At 38.6% G+C, this 24,116-nt stretch overlaps 4 protein-coding genes and 4 long non-coding RNA genes across 13 annotated transcripts in view; 5 read left to right on the top strand and 3 right to left on the bottom strand.

The window, feature by feature from the left end:
* The first annotated feature begins 302 nt into the window (after positions 1 to 302).
* Positions 303 to 1,712, top strand: LOC124198835 (phospholipid phosphatase 5-like). The gene is made up of 6 exons (XM_046594880.1): positions 303 to 477; positions 551 to 656; positions 717 to 864; positions 929 to 1,057; positions 1,149 to 1,319; positions 1,397 to 1,712. Exons 1-6 carry the CDS (start codon positions 386 to 388, stop codon positions 1,558 to 1,560), a joined length of 810 nt encoding a protein of 269 aa, XP_046450836.1. The 5' UTR covers positions 303 to 385; the 3' UTR covers positions 1,561 to 1,712.
* On the bottom strand, positions 1,690 to 7,198 carry LOC124198824 (probable G-protein coupled receptor 83). Of its 2 annotated transcripts, none has more exons than XM_046594869.1 (6): positions 3,799 to 7,198; positions 2,949 to 3,565; positions 2,718 to 2,856; positions 2,563 to 2,646; positions 2,134 to 2,496; positions 1,690 to 2,034 (listed from the first exon to the last, which is right to left on the bottom strand). In XM_046594869.1, the coding sequence occupies exons 1-6, from the start codon at positions 4,180 to 4,182 to the stop codon at positions 1,948 to 1,950; spliced, it is 1,674 nt and encodes a 557-aa protein (XP_046450825.1). In that variant the 5' UTR covers positions 4,183 to 7,198; the 3' UTR covers positions 1,690 to 1,947. The 2 variants fall into 2 exon arrangements, with proteins under 2 accessions (XP_046450825.1, XP_046450824.1); XM_046594868.1 differs by having other exon boundaries at positions 2,178 to 2,496.
* Positions 7,199 to 7,773: 575 nt separating this feature from the next.
* Positions 7,774 to 9,702, top strand: LOC124198830 (sideroflexin-2-like). Its single transcript, XM_046594875.1, has 7 exons — positions 7,774 to 8,188; positions 8,261 to 8,431; positions 8,512 to 8,836; positions 8,907 to 8,973; positions 9,039 to 9,138; positions 9,211 to 9,258; positions 9,327 to 9,702. The coding sequence occupies exons 1-7, from the start codon at positions 8,040 to 8,042 to the stop codon at positions 9,436 to 9,438; spliced, it is 972 nt and encodes a 323-aa protein (XP_046450831.1). The 5' UTR covers positions 7,774 to 8,039; the 3' UTR covers positions 9,439 to 9,702.
* A 166-nt stretch (positions 9,703 to 9,868) lies between these two features.
* LOC124198822 lies at positions 9,869 to 12,477 on the bottom strand. Its single transcript, XM_046594865.1, has 4 exons — positions 10,935 to 12,477; positions 10,824 to 10,865; positions 10,600 to 10,755; positions 9,869 to 10,531 (listed from the first exon to the last, which is right to left on the bottom strand). Exons 1-4 carry the CDS (start codon positions 12,280 to 12,282, stop codon positions 10,092 to 10,094), a joined length of 1,986 nt encoding a protein of 661 aa, XP_046450821.1. The 5' UTR covers positions 12,283 to 12,477; the 3' UTR covers positions 9,869 to 10,091.
* Positions 12,478 to 12,800: 323 nt separating this feature from the next.
* Positions 12,801 to 13,800, top strand: LOC124198814. The gene is made up of 2 exons (XR_006876739.1): positions 12,801 to 12,993; positions 13,438 to 13,800. It is a non-coding gene; the product is annotated as an uncharacterized LOC124198814 (long non-coding RNA).
* Positions 13,801 to 14,558: 758 nt separating this feature from the next.
* Positions 14,559 to 24,116, bottom strand: part of LOC124198807 — a 28,624-nt gene continuing 19,066 nt past the window's right edge. Inside the window, exons 1-5 of one of the 2 annotated variants that reach the window (XR_006876728.1) lie at positions 15,493 to 15,591; positions 15,334 to 15,424; positions 15,045 to 15,149; positions 14,791 to 14,882; positions 14,559 to 14,703 (exon numbers count right to left, since the gene is read on the bottom strand). This is a non-coding gene — a long non-coding RNA (uncharacterized LOC124198807). Of the gene's footprint in view, positions 14,704 to 14,790; positions 14,883 to 15,044; positions 15,150 to 15,333; positions 15,425 to 15,492; positions 15,592 to 24,116 lie in introns of those variants that run through there. The other variant, XR_006876729.1, reaches the window with a different exon arrangement.
* On the top strand, positions 19,125 to 21,025 carry LOC124198810. 3 transcript variants are annotated; one of them, XR_006876733.1, is made up of 5 exons: positions 19,125 to 19,262; positions 19,321 to 19,406; positions 19,677 to 19,803; positions 20,224 to 20,488; positions 20,969 to 21,025. It is a non-coding gene; the product is annotated as an uncharacterized LOC124198810 (long non-coding RNA). The 3 variants fall into 3 exon arrangements; XR_006876732.1 differs by lacking the exon at positions 20,969 to 21,025 and having other exon boundaries at positions 19,133 to 19,262; positions 20,224 to 20,900; XR_006876731.1 differs by lacking the exons at positions 20,224 to 20,488; positions 20,969 to 21,025 and adding an exon at positions 19,863 to 20,204 and having other exon boundaries at positions 19,135 to 19,262.
* Positions 22,002 to 23,193, top strand: LOC124198811. 2 transcript variants are annotated; one of them, XR_006876734.1, is made up of 4 exons: positions 22,002 to 22,090; positions 22,208 to 22,327; positions 22,719 to 22,926; positions 23,126 to 23,193. It is a non-coding gene; the product is annotated as an uncharacterized LOC124198811 (long non-coding RNA). The 2 variants fall into 2 exon arrangements; XR_006876735.1 differs by lacking the exon at positions 23,126 to 23,193 and having other exon boundaries at positions 22,719 to 23,014.

Here is a 24,116-nt window from a genome sequence, read left to right as displayed (position 1 = left end):
CTGGACCTTTTATTTGGTTAAGAATTTACGAAATACGAGTTATGATTACCTTGTCACAGATTAAGAAATTTAGTTTATCAATTTGAATATAACAGCCCATGACGCCATCTTTTTTTCATTTAAATTTTTTAATTTCAATGTGTTCCTATTTTCCTCGAAATTATTTGCCCATCTTTTACTAGAATGTATTCCTACTAAACAAAGTAGGCCTATACCATAGTCCATATCTAAAAAAAAAGTAACAGAATAAATCCGAAAACAGAAAGATAATTCGAATGACGCGCGGAAATATGAGATGATGTGGCATCGTCGTGGCACTTTTCGCATGTAAACAAATTTTGGACTTTCTGACAGTTCTGTTTCAGTCAACTGACAAGTGAATGTCATGAAGAGCACTGCATTTCGGAAGAGATTCATGAAACATCAGCAATTATGGATTGAAGTTGTTGTCAGAATTTCCTTGGTTATTAGTTTTGTGTAGGTTTGGTACTTGATTACTTATTTAGAATTTAATTTTCACATGCTTGATTGGTGCCATTCATTTTTCTAGGTTGATGGAAAAACTCCAGCCATTTGAAAGGAAAATACATCCTGATGAACTATGGCTGTACAAAAACCCAGTGACTGAAAGTTATGTTCCTTCTAAAATGCTTTGGGTAATATTAACATATGAATGTGATTATAAAACAGAATTTTAATCTTTTTTCACTCCACAGCCAATTGTGGTGTTTGCCCCTTTAATTGTGATATTTGTGATGTATTTCTTCAGACGGGAAGTGACCGATGTGACACAGGCTCTTCTCTCTCTCACTCTTGCTTTAGGGATCAACGGAATAATTACAGACATTATTAAATTAACTGTTGGTAAGTATCAAAGTTAAACACAATTGCATTTATTTATTTTGACCTTTTGTACTGTTTAATCTAGGCAGACCACGTCCAGATTTTTTCTGGCGATGTTTTCCGGATGGGCATGCCAATCCCGCCATGCACTGTACGGGAGATCCATCTGTAATAACTGAAGGAAGGAAAAGCTTTCCCAGTGGCCACTCCTCATGTAAGATTACTTTTCTTTTGTTTCTTAACAAAGACAACATATTCAATCATGTCAAAATGTTGTTTTTTTGTTTTTTGATTGGACCATGCAGTTTCCTTTGCCAGTTTAGGTTTCATCAGCCTATACATGGCAGGGAAATTGGGCGTGTTCAACGTGAAAGGACGTGGGCAAAGCCTTCGTCTTTTAGTCTCCCTTTTACCTCTGCTCATAGCCTTGACCGTCGCTCTCAGTAGGACATGTGACTATCATCACCACTGGCAAGGTAAGAAAAAAAAACACGCCCTCATTTTGTATTTCTAGTTTTTTGTCAACAAAATCTTTTTTTTTCCGGAAAAAAAGATGTTCTCTGCGGCTCCTTATTGGGATTGTTCACCGCTTACTTTTGCTATCGACAACATTATCCTTCTCTCGATTCACCTGACGCTGACGTTCCTCTAGTTGTGTCCAATCCCGTATTGGACACTTCCAACACTGCCAGCGTACTGCCATTTAAAACAGTGTGATGTTAGGCAAGACCAGCCAAAGTTTTTCTTTGCGTCTATATTTACACGTCTATACATCGCCAATTTTTTGTTTTGTCAGTGTCAAAAATCGTGCAAACAGACACAAAACACAATATTCCTAGTAAAATATAATTTAAAATTGGAAAACGAAATGTTCTATTGAGTTATTGTACACACGAAAAAGGGAAAAACTGTGGTTGATGAATTTTATACATAAAACAATTTTTTGAAGAAAAACAAATTCTGATTAAAAATTGAGTTCATGTAAAAAAAAAAAGTAATATTTTTATAATATAGTTAAAGAAAACTTTTATTACACCAGGGAAGTTTCCTCGTTGATGGTTAACTGTGTCGGGTTATCCGGCACGAGCAATTCGAGCTGCTCAATTAGCTGGACCGAGTCGATCGAGTTCTGTGGCCGGCTGGCCGGATTCGTGGTGATGATGAGACCGGTGATGGTGTTAGATGTCGACTCTATATTTTTTAGCGTGTACATGCGGGATAGAGAGAGAAGAAGAGAAAGAAAAAAACTATACATGTGACACTTTTTCACCCACATATCGTATTACACACTGTAGAGCAAGTTGTAGGCGGTTGTAAAACAATCGTCACCCGACCTTGATGTTGTTGGTGAAGTACGGCCGTCGTCGTGTTGTGCATGATGATGCTGGGCTGTTGTTTGCGCTGATTGCGTCGAAACCAAACGCTGCGCATGCACAGCCGTCCGCAGGTTTGAACGGCGTCGCGAAAATTGGCGTTGAGCCAACAGTAGACGAATGGGTTGTAACAGACGGATGACATTGCCAGCCAGTGACAAACCAAAAAGGCCGTCGAGTTGTGCCGTGTGGCCGACTCTGAAGCTCCGACGTCACTCACCAAATGGTAGACATTCAGTGGCAACCAGCAAAGGGCAAATAGCGATATGACCACTAATAACTGTTTAACCCCCTCGTAATGTTACTCATTTTCAAATTAGGTTTTTATTTTGTCATATTTTCATACCATTTGAATTGTTTTGCGTTTGGCGCGATCCTGCCGCACTCGTTGGTTATCCGTAACCGCTCCGACAAAAGATCTCATCCACAACTTTATGGTAAAATGAGAAAATGAAGTGGAATTTGGTTTGATTTTCTAAAAAAATGATTGAATTCAAATACTCGTCGGACGATAGCTCCATAGGCCAGTCCGGAAATGCCCAGTGGGATGACGTACTGGGTGGCGAAGGTGATCAATGTCAAATATCGCCGGAATTCCAGCGCCGGAGTTGGAAATCTGGCTTGGCACCGTCTCAGAGGCCTGTTGGATTGGTAAAGATCCAAATCGATTATCATTCCTTTTGTCTTATCCCCACCCAAATGTCATTTTGTTTTTTTGTTTTCCTTTCTAACCTATAGGTGAAAATGGGGACGACCTCGCTGTAGAGAGCGTAGGGCAGGGCTGCCATCGAGGCCAAGATCCAGAGAATCGCCATGATGATGAGGCCGTGCGGGGGCCTCAATCGACGCTTCAAGGGCGTCAAAATGACCCGATAGCGGTCGACGGCGATAGCGGCCATAGTCAGCGACGAAACGTAGACGCTCATGACTTGAACGAACGGCACCAGGGAGCAGAGGAATTGGCCGAATGGCCAGTGATCCAGCAGGACTCTGGAGACGCTGAACGGGATATTGAGGCAAGTCATGAGAAGGTCAGACAGGGCCACATTCACCAGGAATGTGTAGGTGATGCTGCGCTGGAGTCTCCTGTGCCGGAACACGACGTAGCAGACGAGCAAATTGCCGAAAAGTGAAATTGCCATCACCAGGGCGTAGGCGGTGGCGATGATGGCAGTTCTCAATCCGGCGCTGCTACGCTGTTGATACGACGACGAACCGTCTGATCCGCTGGAGCCCAGTCCATCCATGTCCGCCTCCATGAAAGATGTCAGATCCAAGTCTGGAAACGTCCAGTTGGCCGAGTTCCACACCGATGGATTGTGCTGCTGATCATCGCTCACCCAATCCAACTGGGCGGTGGGGTGGAGGAAAAGGGGCCCCAATTCATTCATTCACCAAACAAATTAGTATACATAAATTTGTGTTAATTATTATCATTTTGGGTATCGATTATCAATCAAAGCGGATTGCCTAATGATTCAACTCTCAATCTGATATGGTGAAATGCCATAAATGATACCCTTTTACCTTTTGCCAGAGACACGAGGGCCATTAATCACCGTTCACGTCACATTATGTATACCTGAGAGGTGCGTGAGTTATTCTGATGACGGGGGCGGATGCCCTGGAGGACAGTGAGGATAGCCTGACTGATGCTGTTGCTGCTGTTGCTGTTGTGGCTGCTGCTGCTGCCGTTGGTGTGGTGGTGGTGGTGGAGGTGATGTCCGGCTACTGTGGGCGTCGAACGGGCGGCCGCCGTCTGGAAAGGGCTGCTACCGTTCATGACGGAAGTGACGGCCGTGACGGCCGTGGCGGCGGCCGTTTGCCACAGATCCGAGTTGGATTGAGATCCGGATGCGACTGTTTCGACTTGCGGGTGACTGGCCGCCTCCTGGAGCTGCAGAGCCTCCTGGAGCAAGAGTTCACGCAGACGCAGCACCAAATCTTCCGTCGTGATCCCGGTCATTGGGAATTGATATCAAGGCATCACACACAGCCCGCGGGTACAATTTTGTTTAAAAATCTTTTTGTCTATAGCAGTCGGTATTTTTAGAAATTTTAAGTGCAGTCGCCGATAAAAGTCAAAGAGCGTCAGTCGTGAATTTTTCAAATAGCGAACGCCAGGTGTGGTCGGCGGGAAAGGAATTAACTTTAAATGAACTAAGTTTTTTCCTATTGGTGGTGGGGATTTATTGTTGTCCACTGCTTGTATAAATGGATCACGTAGTAATTGAAGCCGGCCAGTCTTCGACGGAATACCGGATCAGTTTCAGATATCCGCACAAATAGACACACAGACACACTGGCGGAAGCAGCAGAAGGAATCCGGCAGCCCAGCAGCTGTGTATTAGCACCTCATTGTTGTTGTTGTTTGGTGTATGGTACGGATAGCGACAGCGCGACAGGAATAGATGAGCTAATCTTTTTTGGATTGTTTGTATGTTTGTCCGCTGGATGCAGGAAATTCCTTCTTCCGGTTTCGTTGTCACATTGAATGAGACAGCCAAACGATGGATTCAACCGCTCGCTCGGAATGTCTCCAAGAGAAAGAAAGCGAAACTTGAACCGAATTGTATGTAACCGACAAACAAACAAACAACACACTAACGAAAATATGTTGGGAGGGATCGTTCAAACACGCGACTGCACGGTGGCACGTTCGCTGTTGGACTGCCAACGGAATAGAAGAGGCTGAGAGTCTGCTTCCCCTCCCACCAAAAACCTCGCACAGCAGCACGTCGCCCAAAAAACTCTGGCGACGCCAAAAAGTCTCTACAACAAGAATAACATTTCCCAACTTTTTCTTTCGCGCATCTTTTTTCCTAAGCAGAAAAACAACTTTTTTTAAAAATCCTTGAAAAATTTATTTTTCTAAAGATTTCAACTTTTACTTTCGGGATTTTCAGAGTTGTCAAGAGCCATCACATGATGAATCAAGACAGAAGTAACTGACTGTCGTCCACCGCCCTTTCAAAGTTTTTCGAAATTGTTACCGCCAAATTTGAATTGAGTATAATATCGCATTCATCATTTTCATTCGAAGCTAACACCCAATGCTACCAGCAGCCATCGAAAGTAGTTTGGAAGAAGAAAAACAGAAAACAACTTAATGAGAGAGTTTCCCCTTTTGGTTCATTTGAATTCAGCGCCGGAAGGTGAACAGAATGATATCAGGGGGCGTTGGGTAGATTCGAATTCCAGGAAAAAAAATTGAATTTACACAACATACAGGAATAAATGACAGCCATTATTATTGGACGCAAGATTATCATTTCACTCGTATACTATACTACACACACAGCCGCAGAGTTTTATAATCTAAACAAAACAGATCCATCATAATCCCCAAAGGGGACGAAGGATGAAACTGCTGGATTCAATTCGCCAATGGATCTCTTGACTCTTGATGATGTGTTTCCCGCTAATTTATTTTTTTATAATATAGCGTAGCCTTTTATCTTTGATATAGGATAGACATTTTCACGAGCCAAGAATTTTATTTTATTTCATTTTTTTAAAAACATCTTCAATGCACCTTATAGTATATCTTTTTTTCCTTTTTATTCATTTCGGGTGGTGGTTGTTTTGCTTATATTCCCGACCTCTTTGATGACAGATGAGCAAGATGCGGATCCATCATCTCAACAACCTCTAAATATCGCGCGGCGAGGGCACATATCAACGAAAGAGATCGAGCCAATCGACTCGTCTAGTAGTGCATCTATACCGGGGTTTTTTTTCACGCCGGCCGGTATATACGACACACTCACGCATAAATAGAAACGCGCGCGTCATTTCAAAAAGATATGTAGCTGCTGGCAAAAGATGGATGGCGAAATTGCGCCCACCAACGCCATTGCCGTTTGGAAAATCCAAAAGAAATACTCGAGACTTTTGGAAGGTTACAAGTGAAAAAACCCGTAAAAGAAGAGTATATGTAGAAATGTATAAAAACGGAAGGAACATTTGTGGGGAAGAAACTGGGGCGTGTTTTTTTCGGGGAGGATATCATCCAAGTGAGACTGACGGAACTGTTTTTCCCTTTTGGGAAATGGAGACGGATTGACTCCATTTGCTTTGGTTTGTATAACCACTCTGGAATAAAAAAGGGTCGATCGGACGAATAATAATAGCAGCACACACCACCACCCGCATGTAATCGCGTATCGACCGTGAACCAAACTTTTACGGCGACATTCTTTCCAGACGCCTAGCCAAGTTCCTTCCTGCCTTGTTTCTTTTTGGTGGAGCGCTATGATTTTGTGTAGACGCGCGCGGGTCAATTGTTGAAAAAGTTTGCCGCGTGCCAAAAAATCTTCTCAGTTTAATGCGTAAACCTGAAAGGCGTATCGCTTTTTATATCTCCGGTATATGTAGGTATGTATTAAATCAACTACTAATTCGGTCCATTATATTTATTATTATTATTATATTTATACGGCGGCTGTGTTTTTAGTTGGAGATGTGTTTCATCATTCATAAATATGTAATCATATATATACCTACACTCGCGGTAATGTAATGCATTTTTTTTTCTCTCTCTCTTCCACTTTTCTTGTTAGAGGAGGAGGGGGTCGTGACTCGATGATGAATTGCCTCTTTTTCGGCAACAGCGCACACACAAGAGATTGGCACACGAATCTGAAAAGAAAAAAAAAAGCTGACCATCTTTTCTATAATATTACATGAAAATAGTCTTTTCGCTCTGGGTGGTCACACGCTATTTTGGCTCGTGTACGTTCCTCTCTATTCGCCTCCGGAGAGAGAAGAAAATCCAGCGCTCTTACTGGATGAGCTCGATGTAGTGTGAATACATTCAAATGACGGGTTGACTGAGTGAGTGTATAAATTAAGTTTTTCGGTGTACAAAAGAAAAGAAAAAAAGGGGGAAATCGATCAGCCAAGGACTTTATATATTTCTCTCTCTCCGTCCGGATATATGTTTAACCTTTCTATTCCGCATTCCGCTTGATTACCAAAAAAAGAAATCACACCTGGTGGCGGACCTATTACGGAAGTATTTTTCAAACAACATTTTACAGTGTCAACCATCAGTCCGATAAATCTATTTGAGCATATTTGTTTACGGTGGCGCGACTGACACCAAAGAACTTTCACTTTTTTATTTGAAATTCATTCACTATCAGCTATCTCTCCGCGCGCTTTTAACCGCCAGCCCAGCACAGACATGATGATCTTGAGCGCATCCAAGATCGATCCCCGTCACCTAAATATGCGCTTCTGCGGATCGAGTTTATTTATACACTTGGTTTTGCGAGCGGTGTGTGTGTTTGTTGGTTGTTTTTTGTGTGTGTCGTAGAGATACATGCAAACCGTGACCCGCATTTATTTTTGTTTTTTTCAATCGTTTGATACACAAGGAAAGAATTTGCGGATGATGGAATCGCGTACTTGATCGTTTGTCAGAATGGCAAGACCTTGCTATCCATCATGTCATTCAATATTTTTATTAAAAATGTGTTTTTCGTGTGTGTTTATCGCTCGTTTGTTTTTCGTTTTATTGCCTCATCAAGGACTTTTGATTATTAGCGCTAGATGGCTTCGAGATTTTTGTATTGTTTATAATTTCGGTGTCATCTCTCGACTAGTTGATGGAACACCTGTAGTGCATTTTAATGAGGTTGTTGTTGAATAGTAGACGTGATTTTTGAAGGATTCAACGTCCGTCTAGAAAACAATAGATTTTGGGGGTTGATTAGTTTGTACAGAGACGTTCAGTCGAAATTATTCGCCAGTTCGATTTTGTCGAGGTTTTTTAAAACTTGTGAGCTGCCGATCGGAGATTCATTACAGGACAAAAAGATGCAGCGAATTGATTTTAGCCAACCCAAGTGGGATCAGAGCACATTTTCAGGAAGGCTGAAGCATTTCTTTTGGGTTACTGATCCAAGATCTTGTGTTGTTTCAAGCGAGCAACTCTATGAAGCCAAAACCTTGGTCGAGAAATACAAGTACTTAATTTTACATCTCAAAATTAAACACTTTGTCTCTTTTATTAATGAATAACTTTTTTGATTTTGCAGGAATCACCGAGAACCACCAGGAACTACAACTGAACAAGTTTGGTATGCAAGGAAACTCTACGAATCTGCTTTTCACCCTGACTCTGGTGAACTTCAGAATTTCTGCGGTAGAATGTCTTTCCAAGTTCCAGGGGGTATGCTCATCACTGGCTTCATGTTGCAGTTTTACAGGTTAAAAAAAAAAAAAAATTGTCCTTGCCTTATAGACTATGCAGAATTTATGATTCACTTTGGCATACATAATAATCCAGGACTGTCCCTGCTGTGGTGTTTTGGCAGTGGGTCAACCAATCCTTCAACGCTCTAGTGAATTACACCAACCGTAACGCCAAGTCAGAAGTCTCGTCGACCCAGTTGGGCGTGGCATACGTTTCGGCGACAACATCCGCGTTGGTTACCGCCCTTGGTCTCAAGACCTTCTTGGAAAAGAGAGCCGGAAGTCTTCTACAGCGCTATGTTCCATTTGCTGCCGTAGCCGCTGCCAATTGCGTAAATATTCCACTGATGCGTCAGTCGGAATTAATTAACGGCATCGTCGTTTACGACGAAAATGGAAACGCTGTCACCGAATCTCGCGTAAATTTTCCATGCCTTATCTTTTATGAAACCTACGTGAATTACATTTTTTTACTAAACAACATTTTAGCTGGCCGCTGCTAAAGGAATCACGCAAGTTGTAATCTCACGAATCGCTATGGCAGCTCCTGGAATGAGTTGAGTCGATGAATGATTGCAAATAAATTTCGAATCTAATCCGTTGAATGAAATATTTGCACAGCTTTACTGCCCCTCGTGATGGAAAAATTGGAGAGCTATTCTTGGATGCAACGAATTAAATTCTTACATGCGCCTTTTCAGATCGTCGCCTGCGGAGCAATGTACATAAATTACGAATTGAATCCATTCTCATAAAGGGTTATTAATCTTATTGATTTTATTTTCCCATCTAGTCTCACCTTCATGACTCCCGCCGCTTGCGCCCTCTTCCCTCAAAGATGGTACACATTTTTGTGATTTATGCACGCCCGTGAGTACTAAATCATTGTGGCTCATTTTTCTTTTTTAGCTCTTTGGACGTCTCAACGCTGGCCTGTTTCGAGCCGGAACAATACGAAAAACTCAAAAAGACTGTTGGCGAAGGCTCAATCTCTAAAGTCTATTTCAATAAGGGCTTGTGATCAGCTGGAAAGTAGTAACGGCTTGTAAGTTGGGTGCTAATCACATATCAATGATCTGATCGACAATCGGGATTAACTGTCTTAAAAACGCACAAAAAATCCTATTCAATAGTTTAAGTTGTCCGTTCTAAATGTTAGACGTTATTTAAATTCAAAGGTTAAATTCAGCTAAAAGCCAACAGGTATGTCGTTACGATTTTATAGCTGTACTGTGTCTTAGTCAATATATATGTTACCGCCGTTGAGGCGATTCGTTAACCTAAATTGGACTTTTTCCCTGGCTTTACAATTGAATGTGTCGTAGAGGAGGCCAGCATTCCAATCCTTACAAATCGGTTGTAGGTGACTTGCAGAAACGTGACAGCGTATGAAATGGATATTTCCAGCCCATGAAACTGCTCAAACTGACGCAATGATCAAGTCAAAGTATGTGACCTTCTCTTTATTGCATATGTAATGCATCGGTAGTGTACATATAAAGGAGTTAAAGTGATTCATAGGATATAGCTTCTAATTTCAAATCGACTTGGTGTTAAGAATTTCATCTTACAAGCAGTTTATCTTAAGAAAACAGATTTTCAAACAGAAATGCATGCAAAAGTTTTCAGCATCGTAGTATAAGAAATCTTTAAGTAAAATCAACTAAAATGATTCTACTCAAAGACATTTTCCTCGACAAGCCCTCCAACGAAGTTAGTGTAATGGGCTGCATTATCGAGAATAGATCCGCCCAATAGGAATAGTCTTATTTGATCACCTTTAAGAAGCTGCAAAGTAGACTGAAGCGAAAAGGTTTCATAACTAGTTGTACTGAACCCCTGTCCTATTGTGAACCAATCTTCTGTTTCAGTCTTCATTTGTAACAATACTCGTGCCTCATTGCTTTCACTGATTCCCGAATATCCAAAGTAATATTTCCCCGGTCTTGGAGCTACGAATATTCCTGTCGGAAGGTTCATGGCATTCCCCACATTGATCCTTGCTTCTTCAAACGGGATTGCGGTGTTGATTCTTGCGTAACTTGAAGTCTTCTGCGCATGAAAGTAAACGGGAGTAGATTTGACGTCAACGTAACCAATCCATTTCTGAAAACCTATAATTGTGTACACACATGCCGATTTAAGCAGCTTTAATTTATCTATAAATGTTTTCTAGCAATACCTTCCTCGTTAGATTGCTTCGAAAAATTGCAGTGGACAGTTTCCATCATTTTTTTCCCCATAATCGAAAAGAGTCCATTTTTTTTATGTCCAATTTGACGGAGATCAGCGCAGGACATTGGGATCCTACCAATATCCTCGATGGCATTTGTTCTCTCTGTCCAGTAATATTTATCAGTAAAATTTAGAAATCAGGAAAAAGTTTTTAAAGTCCAATGTTCCTACCATTCAAGTCCTTTTTCAAATTCGAAAGAGTGGTCCTTGTTTCTTTCAAAAAAAGAAGTCGTCGGAAATTTGAAATTTTACGTTACGCGTAATATAATAGCAGCAAAATACCTTTTAACTCGTCCTTCAAATTTCGCCATTCGTCAGTGACAGTCAATCCACGGTATTGTATAAAATTAATGGGGATGGACAAGACAGCGATCGAGTAACGAACGATCACTTTACGATCTTTTAACAAATGCCTTTCACGCAATTGTGTAAGATTAATTTTACTGAGAGCTAACGGTTTGGGAACGAATTTATCTCCATCCCATTCAACATAGCCTTTACTCATTTGATAAAATTTATCAATATCGTCCTTGGAAGTAGATCCGTGTTTGGCAAAATCTGTTGTCACCGGTACCTTCGCTGAAACAATAGCGAACAAAACATTTTCTTGGCCGTCCATCTTTTTGATATTTTTATACAATTCCGACATTTTCTTCTTTGATTCCACGTCCAACTTCTTGTAGACTTCGTTTAATGATTTTGCTGCCTTGTCCGGTCGGTAATTTTCCTCATTCCAGAAAACCGTGTCCCACATCTTGTCGCTCTGCTCTTTGACGACCGTCTTATTAGAGAAAAGCAAGTTCCTTAACATGTTGTAGATCTGCGATTCCGAATTTGGAGAAACAACGTCCGATTCGTCGAACGTTTCTACGAGGATGTTGGTTGTTGTTTCTGTCAATAGTCGCTTCTCATCGTTAGTCGTTAGTAGAATCTCGTCTGTTTGGCCAAATCGTTGCAAGAGATTGCTGACCATTTGTCCCGAAACGACACTGTCGATGCGAATAGTGGTTTCCTTTGTTTGTGACGCCTGTGAAGTTAAGCTAAACAAAAGTTTTAAATGGTCGAACTGTTCCGGGTTAGAGCGCATGTCGAGCGCCAGTTGATCGCAATCGTTTTGCGTAAAACACGACAGAGAAAATTGAAGGAATTTGTGCAGCTGATAGGGAAGCCAATTATTGCCGAGGGAGAAAGCAGTTGAAGGTATCGTGTTGACCAGAACTACTTTCTCCAGTGGAATAACTTGTACCTGGTGATCGTGAACTGGTTGACCGATGACTTTGCCCAGATATTTAACCACTTCACTTTCGACCTTATCGTTCCACATTTCAATACGGAATCGGATTTCCGGTTGTTTTGTGACGTTGTTGAAGGAACTGGTGGCGCTTGTGTGATCCAGCAGGGCGATCGGAGTGTAGAAATATTTGTAACGGGCGGGAAGTGTACTCAACTTGCTATTGTCGGCGTGCTCGTAAATGTTGACGCGAAAACTACCGAACGGCATAGAACAAAGTTCGTTGGGCGAAATTTGTAGTTTGGCCCAGGAAGAAGGAGATTCTTGACCACAAACAGTCGCCAATAATTGCGCTGCGAATAGGACGAGACTTTTCATTGAGATATTGCAAGTCGCCATGACGCTAAATTACGACACTTTTGTCTTTGTTAACTTAAGAAATGGTACGATCAAACGGAACAAGGGTGCAGCGAGCAGTTGCTGCCTTCGTCACGCTTACACGATACTAAGTTGATCTCAAAATGCATCGTTTTTAATGTATGGCGCAGCCCAGACTCGACAACACTTGTTTATAGACTTGCTGACCTCTCTGTGTTTGCATTTTGAAAGTTTTCAATTTCATCGAGTGGACGTAAAGAAGCGTTTGATTTATCTATCAGCGCGTTTTTTTTTTCCGGGAATCCTTTTTATCTTCTCAAATTACAGTTTAGTCTTCGCAGTTCATCACGAAACTAGGGCATTGAGTCTTCTTGTTCGCAAACGAAGGATGTAATAATGCAGTCTCCTTCCTTTCGGATCTGGTACGGCTTTTTCTTTATTCAAGATTCCACATACAATTTTGTTTTAATCACTTTTAAAAAATGAGTCGTTAAGCTAAACATTTTGTATTCACAGTTCGCAGTCGGACTATTGCGGTTTTCAGTTTTGCCGCTTTGGCTCTTTGCAACTGCAGAGATGCCAGATGCGGACCTTTTTAAATGCAAAACTGAAAATGGCAATGCTGTGCGTTACTTTCAAGATGGCTGCGGCTGTTGGCATTCGTTTCGATGAGATGAGAGTCGACAGCAACTGACAGTTCTCAGGTGAAATGGATCGTCCGGTTTGTAGAATGTATTTCAACTTCGTGTTTTTTCTTTGTAAATCAATTAAAATGTAAAACCGAAGTTTATTATTTTGGTGCCAGTTAATGTAAAATCTTAAGGTGAACGCCAAATATTTAGAGGGGTAGAAGATAGCTAATAGAATTTTGGCTAGATGCCTAGATCTTTCCAAGATAAGGCAGTGTGATTTTTCCAAAATTCTGCTTGTCGCGAGCTGTGGTTTGCCTTCAATTAACAATTGAAGTCTGTTGGCTCTGTTAAGTTTAATGTTTAATTACACTGATGAATTAAGGCTTGTGATAGAATTTCCTTTGGCTTTTTCTTTTAAGTTATTCTATCTCAACATGCCACTAAATGGCAATGCAATCTCATTTAGTTCTCATCTGCTAATAATGCTTTGTACTATCTGGTATAAATGCCTCATTAAAATGTAACTTTTATCCACTTATTACAGGGTTTCGAGATTTGAACAGGCTTTGATTTTGTTGCAGCCAGCTGGTGAATGGTGGTGTTAGCTGTTACATGCAGTCTTCGGTGCTGGTGTGATGTCAAATGGAACTGTTGCATGCAGCGTGTAGTGCCGGTGTGATGTCAAGGAGAGCTGTTGCATGCATCCTGTGGTGTTAACCTGAAATGTGTTGGCTGTTGTGGAGTTGTTCGTCATCTGTGTCCATGCCTGAGTGCATCATCCATATAGTATGATGATTGATACAACCTGATCTTACAAGATAAGGAATGATTCAATTGATAACTGCTGGTTTAAATTGTTTTCTGGCCAAAAAAAACCTAAATGTTAATATCATGGTTGAGAACAACAGGCCACTCTCTGGAAATGCTGTTTTAAATTTCTTGAAGTATTGAAAAGCTGACTAGGTTGAATAAAATTAAATTGTAAAAAAAAATGGGTTTTAAAAAGGGGTTTAATGTTTGCAGCATCATTAGTATAAGGAGAATGTTTGTTGTTTGAAATTTGTTTTTGCAGTTGAACAGATTTTCTGGTCTTGGGTACACTGTTTAATATATCTAGCATGTTATATATTTTTTCTGCATAAATAGTAAAATTATTTCAAACTAATATTAATAGTATTGAAATTTACATTTGTCTGATTGAATTCGATTTTGCGGCGATTATTGTAAGTAATGATAAATAAATTGAATGTATATTAAATTAGTTTGGAATTGCTTTTATTGTCCCACCTCCACCCACAATTCCTCCTCTTTTTACAACACAAATACATACATACAAACATACACTTAAGTTAACCCGTTGGCTGCCACGCCATACAACCCGTAGATTGTTCTTCTACTACTCTACGCGCCATGTCTGAAGGATCCATGACCAAGGTGGGACTTGCCATTGCTGACAAGTCCGGGCTGACACGGTGACAGGAGAACATGGAATGCACAACCTCTAGAATCCATCACCGTATCGACAAGGGGGAAGTCCCTATGGTGCATTGCCTAACAGGCGCCTTACGGCGAATTTTGGGCTGGTGCGACTCTCCGACCCCGCGGCATGAAAACCACGAGACCGAACAGCGCGGGCCCGTGCTAAGGAGCTAACACAAGGGAGAACAAAGGCGTGGCAGCCAACGGGTTAACTAACATAAAAAACAATACCAAAATTAGATGATCCACGTGAGATGGGTTGATGGTTTTCGATCATCGCGCCGCCAAGTCCTTTCCTGTTCGGTTGTTCCACTCCTTTTGTTCCCGAACTCTAGATCGGAGACAAAAAATTAAAGGATCGATAAAAATACAGTACATGTATTTAACTCAACTGTAAGGAACTTGTAAAGGAACTTACGTTTAGTTACGCCAACGAACGTCCACAGCAAGAGAATAGCAGATAAAAAGACGATTTTTGCAGCTGAGAAAATGAGCTCGAAAATGACGTATCTAGAAAATCATTGGATTTGATTAAAATGTGTTACATTCAAGAATATAAAGAATTAAAATATTAAAGACAGTCTCTGGCAGGTGCGACAAATTCAGCCTTATGGGTTAATCGATCAAACACAGCTAACAAAAGGGAAGCAAAGGGTTCAATAATAACAATACCAATAATAATAGACGATGATCCGCGTTGGACGTGTCGTCAATGCCTGATAATTTTCCTTAGATGGACGACCAGATACCTCGCATTTTTTCTGAGAGGCAAATTATCTATTACAACAAATCAAAAGATTGTTAAAAATTATTACATTAAGATGACAAGTTCTATCAAATCGACGTAAAACTTAAATATAAGGCAGCATGATTATTATAACTTCTTTGCTGAAAATTAACTATAAAAGCAAATGCTTTCAATTATGTTTCAGCAATAACTAACAAAGTAGTACACATTTACCTTTATCTGCCATGGGAAGTTTGTTGTGTGCTTCCTACGGGGAGGTTGAAACAGAGAATGGCAGCCAGGATAGAATTTCACTACTCGATCACTGCTTACAAAGAAGTGAAAGAACAAATAACTTGGTGTGAAGAGAAATAAAATAAAATTTTTTCTTACCAGTAGCAAGCAAGTTTCAGGATATAAAGATGAAGTTTAATAAGAAATATTCAGCAACTTGAGGTTGAATGCCCAGGATAAAGTTAATCCATATGTAAAACCATACCATAGACTATGGTTTAACCTGGACCTGTATGAGACAACAGTTAAGTTATTGCACACATAGTGTAGGATATTGAGATGGGTGTAGGTAAAACATGGTGGTTAGACTATATAGTTACAGATTAACTTACATATCATTTTGAGGCTTAATTTCTCCCGAAAAACAAAATAACGTCCGGCACAAAAGCAAACTTAATTTTCGACATTTTTCGCATGACGCCATGACAAGACAAGACATCTTACCGGTCTCACCATCTAGTGTCAGTGTCACACATTCGATAATCAATTTCTTGTACCGGAACTACACCGGAAGTAAGCGATATCTCTTCCAACTAGTAACTGAAATCAAATTTGATAAGGGTCCAGAATTCTTCGTAAAATTTAGGGTCCAAACGAAATGGCCTGTTTTTTTTTAGCAAAAACCAGAATTTAGACAAAATCGCGAATTTGAAAAATCCTTACTCTCGACTCTCGAGTTTTGAGGGACGTTTAAATTCTTGCAGCGCAGAGCTTTGTTATGTGGCTCGATACTTCATACTTTCTCAAAGTCATTAAGTACTTGTTGCAACTTTTATGGGATCGCGGATCGGGCTATGCCGCGACGACAATACGCTTTCACAAATAAGGTTGGATCAAGATTTAAAGATGGGTTACATTCTTCTTCGGCCTCTACAAATCTGAAAAAGAAAATACATTTGGCAGATAACAATAAAAAATCTTAGACAGATAAAATAAATTAACTCACCTTTTTACTTTAATCAAAGCAATCAACCAATTAGCAGGGAATATGGCATCAGAAAGATCAAGTTACATGGCTCTAATTAAGAAGTCTGTTCCTTTCTTATATTTCTCTTCTTTGAAACATTCATTATCCTACAAAAAGTTTTTTGATTAGCAAACCCAATTAAGCAGAAAACGTGTTTTTAAAAAAGGAGGCTACATAATTTTTTTTAGCACTGCCTTTTACCTGTTTGAATGGTCTGTTATTAGGCCTCCTTAATTCTGAACTGGACAGTTAGAGGTGAGATGTTTATGTTTAACTACATCATAAAAAACATAAAAAACAAAATAGGAAACAGCCGAGTACAGTTAACGTTGCAGACTTGGTTTCAGATAATAGACAAGGCTGCTCTCCAGCAATGTTAGGGGAATTTTGGTGCATTATTAAGCATTTCAGCTTTTACTTTGATTTCACTTTCAAGTTAAAAAACTTTTGTCTTGTTTTGATGCACTTCAAACTTATGTGAATGTAATTTACAGATGACACCAAGTTGAGAACTGAGAACAAAGTCTGCCACATAGAAGGATCAGACGTGAGTAAGGCATCAGTGCTTGATGAGATGACTTGGGTAGTGGTAGCCACTTGCCTTGAACTGATGAACAAAGTGCCAACGTCACTACAGCAATCAGTCGTAAAATGCTTGATTGTAACGCTACTGCTACTGGGCATCGGTGAAATACGGCGCGATCGGTAGCTGGAATCATACTAGTCGTGTTAAAAGGCCGGTGAATAGCTTGTACTTTGACACCCAGCTCCATTGTAGTTGTGCATGCACCGTTTTGCAACAGAAAAATCATAAGAAATGTAACGCTTTCCCATGCTCGGCAACCTTCTACATTCCAATGGAATCTAATTTTTAAGGCGAAATAATAATATGTACATTGTATCACCGTGGTATCACTGTTGTCACAGTTACCTATGAAAACACAAAAAAACGAGAACGGGCAATTTTCACAACAACAACAGTCGCCATTACAGGCTAAGGTAATTTGACGGCATCTAGCGGAAAACCGAAAAAAATCGAACATTCCAAAAAACATCAACAATCCGATCTGGTTCAGATGGCAGACAAAAATTGTAAATCCGTATGAAAAATCACACCTACTAAATTAGATGGAAATTTTTATAAATGCAATTAACTGGACGGGTTAGCTTTAAAAAAAAATGTTTTAACTGGTTCAGCCTCGGGAGAGTCTCGATCCGCTGTCCGGACAACTTCACATCGTCTCCACAAATTTAATGGTTTGTAAATGTGCTACGGGGCTTCACTTGAAAGGAACATTTTGAACTATTAACATTTTTAGTTAATCGTTTTTTACAGCTGTACGCTTGTAAAAATATGAATTTTTATCATCATTTTGATATACAATAGTGGTTATTTTAAGAAATGAAATCTGGTAGAGGGTCGACTTTTAAAGGGCATTTGCATAATATTTTTTTGATTATTATAAAACATGCCATATTTCCTTTCACTTATTAATAATTCTCTATAGAAGAAAGAAAATCTTGAACGAGAATGGCCTTCATGAAGGCAGGCAGATTTGTACGAAAAGTTAACATTAAAAAATTACCAATTAAAAAAGATTTCCTCATTGAATACTATTAACATGTAAAGTAACAAAAAATTAACTTGATTGATAGTCTCTATCCGAGCTTTCCCACCTGGGTGTCAAAGTGTAAGATTGTTACATCCAATGGACATATTTTACCACAATCAGTACAGCTTCAGCCTTGCAGCATTACCTCCTATTTAATAGAATCAGATTGAAGATAACGACACGCGACTAGGTATTAATCTCCAATTGAGAGAGCTCTGGTGTGATTATCAGAAATTTCGTTTTTTGGGAGTCGTTGCTTTGATATTTTTTTTTTTACAGAAACAGTATGGCACACAAGGAGAGTCGAACGCGGGTCCCATGGCACGCCGCTTGATGATATCAACGCCTTATTCAACTCTCCTACGCGACTCTGTTCAATATATAACCGAGATGATATGTATTTCAATGTTTCAATATAAACTCGTTAATACTCGAATAAAATGTACATTTTTCTTTAAAAAATATTTAAAAAAAATGTAAATTGCTTTTTTTGGTATTTATTACTTGATTTTCATCAATATGGAGTAGTTGGACATCCTGCGTTGCGCATTCTCCGCAAATGCGAAAATCTCATTTGTGTCCAACTTGATCTGTGTCGCCTACAGCGTCTTATGGAAAAACCAACTTCTTCCCGTTAAAACAGTTGTTTTCTTACCTATAACTTTGATTTCCCCCCTTTTCTTCCTAACAGTGAATACTTTATTCATTTCTCTATTACCTAATTTTTATTTCTATCCCCAATTCCATCTGGTTAATTTTTAATTAATTTTTGTTTGTGACTGGTTTTTTTGTTGTCTCCTGTAGCAGAAGAATTTCGTTCGTAGCGTGGTCGATTCTGTCTAGAAACGTCTAGAAACGTCTGCTACAGGAGACGAACAAAAAAACCAGTCACAAACAAAAATTAATTAAAAATTAACCAGATGGAATTGGGGATAGAAATAAAAATTAGGTAATAGAGAAATGAATAAAGTATTAACTGTTAGGAAGAAAAGGGGGGAAAATCAGAGTCATAGATAAGAAAACAATTTTTTTACCGAGGAAAAGTTGGTTTTCCCATAAGACGCTGTAGGCGACACAGACCGAGTTGGACACAAATGAGATTTTCGCATTTGCGGAGAATGCACAACGCAGGATGTCCAACTACTCCATTGGATTATTGAAAAGGCGAGTTGTTTTGTAAACAGCAGACGCTAATGGCCGTTCGAGTTCGACGAAGAATTGAAGTCCATAAGACCATAACTAAGTAAATATAGTAAACATTCTCTTAACATAAATCCGGTAATTAATAGGTAATTAACTGTAAAATATAATAAACGTTCTCTTAACTATAATCCTTTCTCTCATTAGTCTAAAAGCTTTGGGTGATTCATCATTCAACACCATTTCAAAACAGGGTGTGGAAGTCAACAGCTCTAAAGTCGAAAGGAATAAAAGTATGTCTAAAAGTATTAATGTTCCTTTATTCCTTATCAATGTTCACTTTACCTACTGAAATCTTTCTTGCTTCTTTTTTTTTCATATTTGGTAAACAAAATTTTAAATCCCATGAATATTGTAGCTAATACTATATTCACAGCACAGGTCTTGCAATTGTATGCAAATAATATTAACTTTATTTGGCTGCAACAATCAATCCAGAGATTTATTATGACACCTGAATACTAAATGTTGATTTTATTGTGTTTAACTGTTTATTTGAATAGATATTCCTCTGGTTCCAAGTTTAGAAAGAACAGCAAATGACAAAAAATGTGTTGTTTTTATCTCAGCAAAAAAGAAATGCACTTTACTCTTCGAGCCAAGTAGGCCTACCTAATCCTTTACTTTGAGGTAAGTGTTTCTTGTTAAGTTGAAGACAATTAATTTAATAATTTGATGGCATCATACAGGGCACTTTGTTGTGAAGAGCGTTATCTGAATGGCGTACAGATATCATATAGAATCAGAAGATGATCGCGGCGAAGAGATCCACAACCCGAGACGGATGCTCTTAAACGAAAGAGGCCCGAACCAGTTCTATATGGTTTTCAAAGGTTTATTTTGGACGGAGAAAGATACCGTATTGAAGCTGCTTAGTCCTGATATGCTAGCTTCATCCAGATAAACTATGAGTATCTTCATGCGTCACTTTATTACATGAACACGGACATCACAGTAGTCACCGGTAACTTTAAATCTACATATCCGCGTTGACAAAAATCATCTGATATGTTTTCGCTTTTAGAATTAGATGTTCCCCTTATATATTAGAGATGGCTTTTTGTGGGCCCCGTACTACTGTATTACGGTTGAATTCAATGACATGTTAGATGTTTTTTTTCTGTTCATCTACTGGGATTTAGGAAAAAGAAAATAACACTTTTCTTATGTAATTTTTTTTCTTTTTTTTTAAGTTAAAGAATTCGTATTGTATTTGGAACGCGTCAAAATGTCTAACTCGCTGTGCTTTCTCTCCCGTGTCAAAGTAGAACCTGTTTCCATGGCAACTACCGATCCGAGAGATGCTGTTTCGACCGTGACTTCCGCCATTTTTACCATTTGGAAATTTAATTCATTACGCACAACTGAGAAAAATTACCCTCCCAAAAAAAAAAAAAAAACATAAAGAAAAAGCCAAGAAAACCAGCACACATTTCTTCTTGACTTGTCTACTTTGCCATTATATCCATCCACTCTCTTGCAGTACACTTAACTCTGATGGTGGATTCACATTAAAACAGCTCTAGCGTTCAATGCTTTCAAAATGCACTTAACAAACGCGCACCCCTTATATAGTTCTTATGTTTCTTGTTTTGTTTTTTGTCTTCGCCTTTTTTATTTATTGTAGTTACTTTGTTTTTCTTCCACCTGCATGTACAAATCACTAGTTTTGATGGATCATATTGATTAAGTTATATTTATATTGCATACATATATAGGTATATATATTCCTCCCATCTTATTTTGTGAATTTTTCTCTGTCTATCTTTTTTTTTGTCTGTTCTTTTCGTTCAAGGCAAGGGCGGCTCCAAGTCGACCGATCTGGAAAGGTATACATCGTCATTTCTCATCACTCGCCTTTTTTTCTGTTGTTTTGTTTGCTTCCATTACGTAGAAAGCTAGATGCCATAAATTGTATCGAGTTAACCTAAAGAAAAATACTGTAGAGAAAGAGAAACATTTTCGAAAGGGGAGAAGGAAATTAAGAAGACATGGGGGTCTTGGGGGATGCTAGAGTTGTTTGTCTTTTGATTTTTTTTTTCGAGTAGAAAATACCACGCCCTTTCGTCTGACCCCTACTGGAACAAGAAAAGAGATACGACCTTTTGTTTTTGTTTCTCCCCCCTTTTTATTTTAGTTTTATCTTTTTCTGTAAGTTTTTTCTGAGTGTCGATTCATCATCTTTATTAACAGTACAGCGTTTAAAAGAATAAAAGATGCTGTACGCTGATCAGCGTACTGTACGGAACGCCCCCTTCTGCTTTTCTCACGTTTTGAAACTCATTCTTACAGGCAGACCTTACAATAAATAAAAATAGACGACTTTAATCACGGGAAATAACCTAGGCCCGATCACGGTAATTAAGTCAAAGTTTCATTTTGCAGTTATCAAAATAATAGTTCACTCCCTATTAGATTGTTTTCGATTATTTTTACTAAGTGTGATGCTGTTTAAGCACGCACTATGTATTTGAAATTTACTTTTAAAACCTTATTGAAAAGGCTTTTTGTGGATTTAATATCATTTTATTTTTTTCAGATTTTAGTAGTTGGTCTTATGCTATTTTTATTTTTTAATTTAAAAATTTTTAAATTTTTTAATTTAAAAAATTTGTTTATTTTTTAATTTAAAAAAATCGCAAACATCCCTTCGGGTACCTTTCTAACGCAGGTAGGAGGTAGCTGAAAATTTTCTGTCCGACTCTAGTCGTCCGTGGATGCTAAGGGCTGTCACTAGATGGCTATACATTTCAGTGTGTTTAGGGATTGAATTATTCAGTCTAATTCTAGAGGGATTTATATACCACATCGGACATTCCATATCCGCATGAGATTTCTTTTTCTTCGTGACGCTGTCCGATACCCTAGCATGTGGCTCATGGCGGGGCACTTTTTTTCTTGACGTTTTTCGTCAACGGTAATTCCCGTTTTATTCTATAAGGCTATTGAATAATTTTACATGTGCCGTCTGGTTAATTTACGGGTTACATGTTTAAGACTATTTCTTAATCGAGTTTAATTTTTCTATTAACAGCCTGGTGAAGTGTGAAGTCCGAGCTTCTTCATTGCATTACGTGCACGTGATCATTGCCTTCATGAAGAGGTTCTCGACTCATTTGCAAGACAATTGAGATGAAAAGAGGAAATTTGAAAGGTAATTAAGTACTTGTAAGCTAAATTGAGAAAGCAATCAAGTAGCATTATTAGGATTCTGTTCTTGATGTCGAAGACAATTGACATTATTTCAGGCTCCCATGTAACAGCTATTATGAAAAGTTTTTGTTGAATGAATGAATCACATCAGACGGTTAGAATTTTGCTTAAATTTATGTCAAAATATGTGTGCTACATTGTCGTGTTCTTTGCTTAGATTGAACTCGGGTTGTACATTTAACTATAAATATAGCTTTGATGTATGTTCTGCTTCTAATAAAGACAACTAGTGAAAGAAAAGCTTGTGAAGAGATGAAAAAAATTTTATCAAGTAGAACATTCCTTTGTTTTTCTTTTAATATTTTGATTTAATAATTTCTTTTGTTTTGTAGGGTTCGTGTTCAGCTTGATCTGTTAATGGTGTTCGGTGTGCAGTGGTTTTGCAGTCATCCAGTTGAGAAATGCACTGAGATGGATGATCAGCTGCTGAGAGTTTTTTGTCTTCATCATCGTCTTTTTTCTATGGAGACGCCGTCCGAGAAGGTTAAGCTTGGCCGTTGCAGTCAACTTTCTCTCTTGACATTGCTTGTCATAAAAATTGTAATAATTCCTGCCTTTATTCCTTAAGGTTATTAAATTTAATTATTTTGTTTGGTAAACTTATGGGGATCATGGCTTTTGACTTGTACTGAATGGTTAATTTCTAATGTTTAATTTTCTAATAGTTCTTTAATCTAATGGTTTAATTTCTAATGGTTATGTTTCTTTAATCTTATGGTTTAATTTCTACGTTCATAAGGTCTGCTGTACATTTCCCCCAAAATGTCGTCTCTTGGTTTGCACGTTTCGTCACATTCAGGAGTAATTAACAATAGTAAAAGCAATAATGTTGATTAACTCTGAAATCTGAAGATTTTGTTCCTAAATTAGAATTCTATTACTTTTTTCTCTGAAGTTAATTGAGTTTTTATTTTTCTAGCAACAGCCCGGTGAAGTCCAAGCTTTTCATTGCGTTACGTGTACGTGATCGCTGCCGTTTAATGAAGGTTCTCAAGAGGATCTCTAATATATTGCAAGCAATATTGTGATGGAAATAGGAAATCTGAAATGATAATAATGTAAGTAATCCTATGTTAGCATTTTGCTTTGATTTTTTTCTATGTATGTGTGCTACCTATGCTTGTATTTTGTTTAGAATTAACTGACTTTTAGCATCAAGTTCTTCATTCAAATGAAATGGCAACTGTATCCTGCTTATGAAGAAGACGGCTTTTATGAAAAGATCTTAATCCGATGGTAGAGTTTTGTCACTAAAAATTCATTTAATACTAGAAATTCACTTCATAATTTAAGTTAAAATGAAATCGTCATGATTCGATGATCTTCTAAGACCATCTTTATATTTATCTTAAGTTAAATAATGTAAATCTCAAGTGTATAATTGCCACAACTGTTGAGTATTTGAACAATTTATTTTAAATTTTAAGAAAGTTAAACTTTCATTTTTTGTTCTACTTTGAAAATTTAGGTTTCCATGGTCAGTTTGATGTTTGAGCAGTTTTGTTGTGGCTGTTTGATGTGCAGTGATTTTCCAGGAGAGACGTGTTAAAAAGGTGCTCGTGCAGACTTGCATGCAGCGGGAAAAGAATTATTTTTGATTTACAATTGTTTTTTTTTTTCTTTTGTAGTAGTAATGTTGGGTTAATAGTTTTTTCCAGGGAAAAAGCGTCTGATGATGTTGGCAATAACATGGAAATCGTATGCCACTTGTTAGTCCGACTTCATTTTCT

Source organism: Daphnia pulex, chromosome 7, assembly GCF_021134715.1.
Source record: "Daphnia pulex isolate KAP4 chromosome 7, ASM2113471v1".
Taxonomy (NCBI): Eukaryota; Metazoa; Arthropoda; class Branchiopoda; order Diplostraca; family Daphniidae; genus Daphnia; species Daphnia pulex.
Note: the sequence above shows the minus strand (reverse complement) of the source record. Positions and strands in the feature narration are given on the sequence as shown.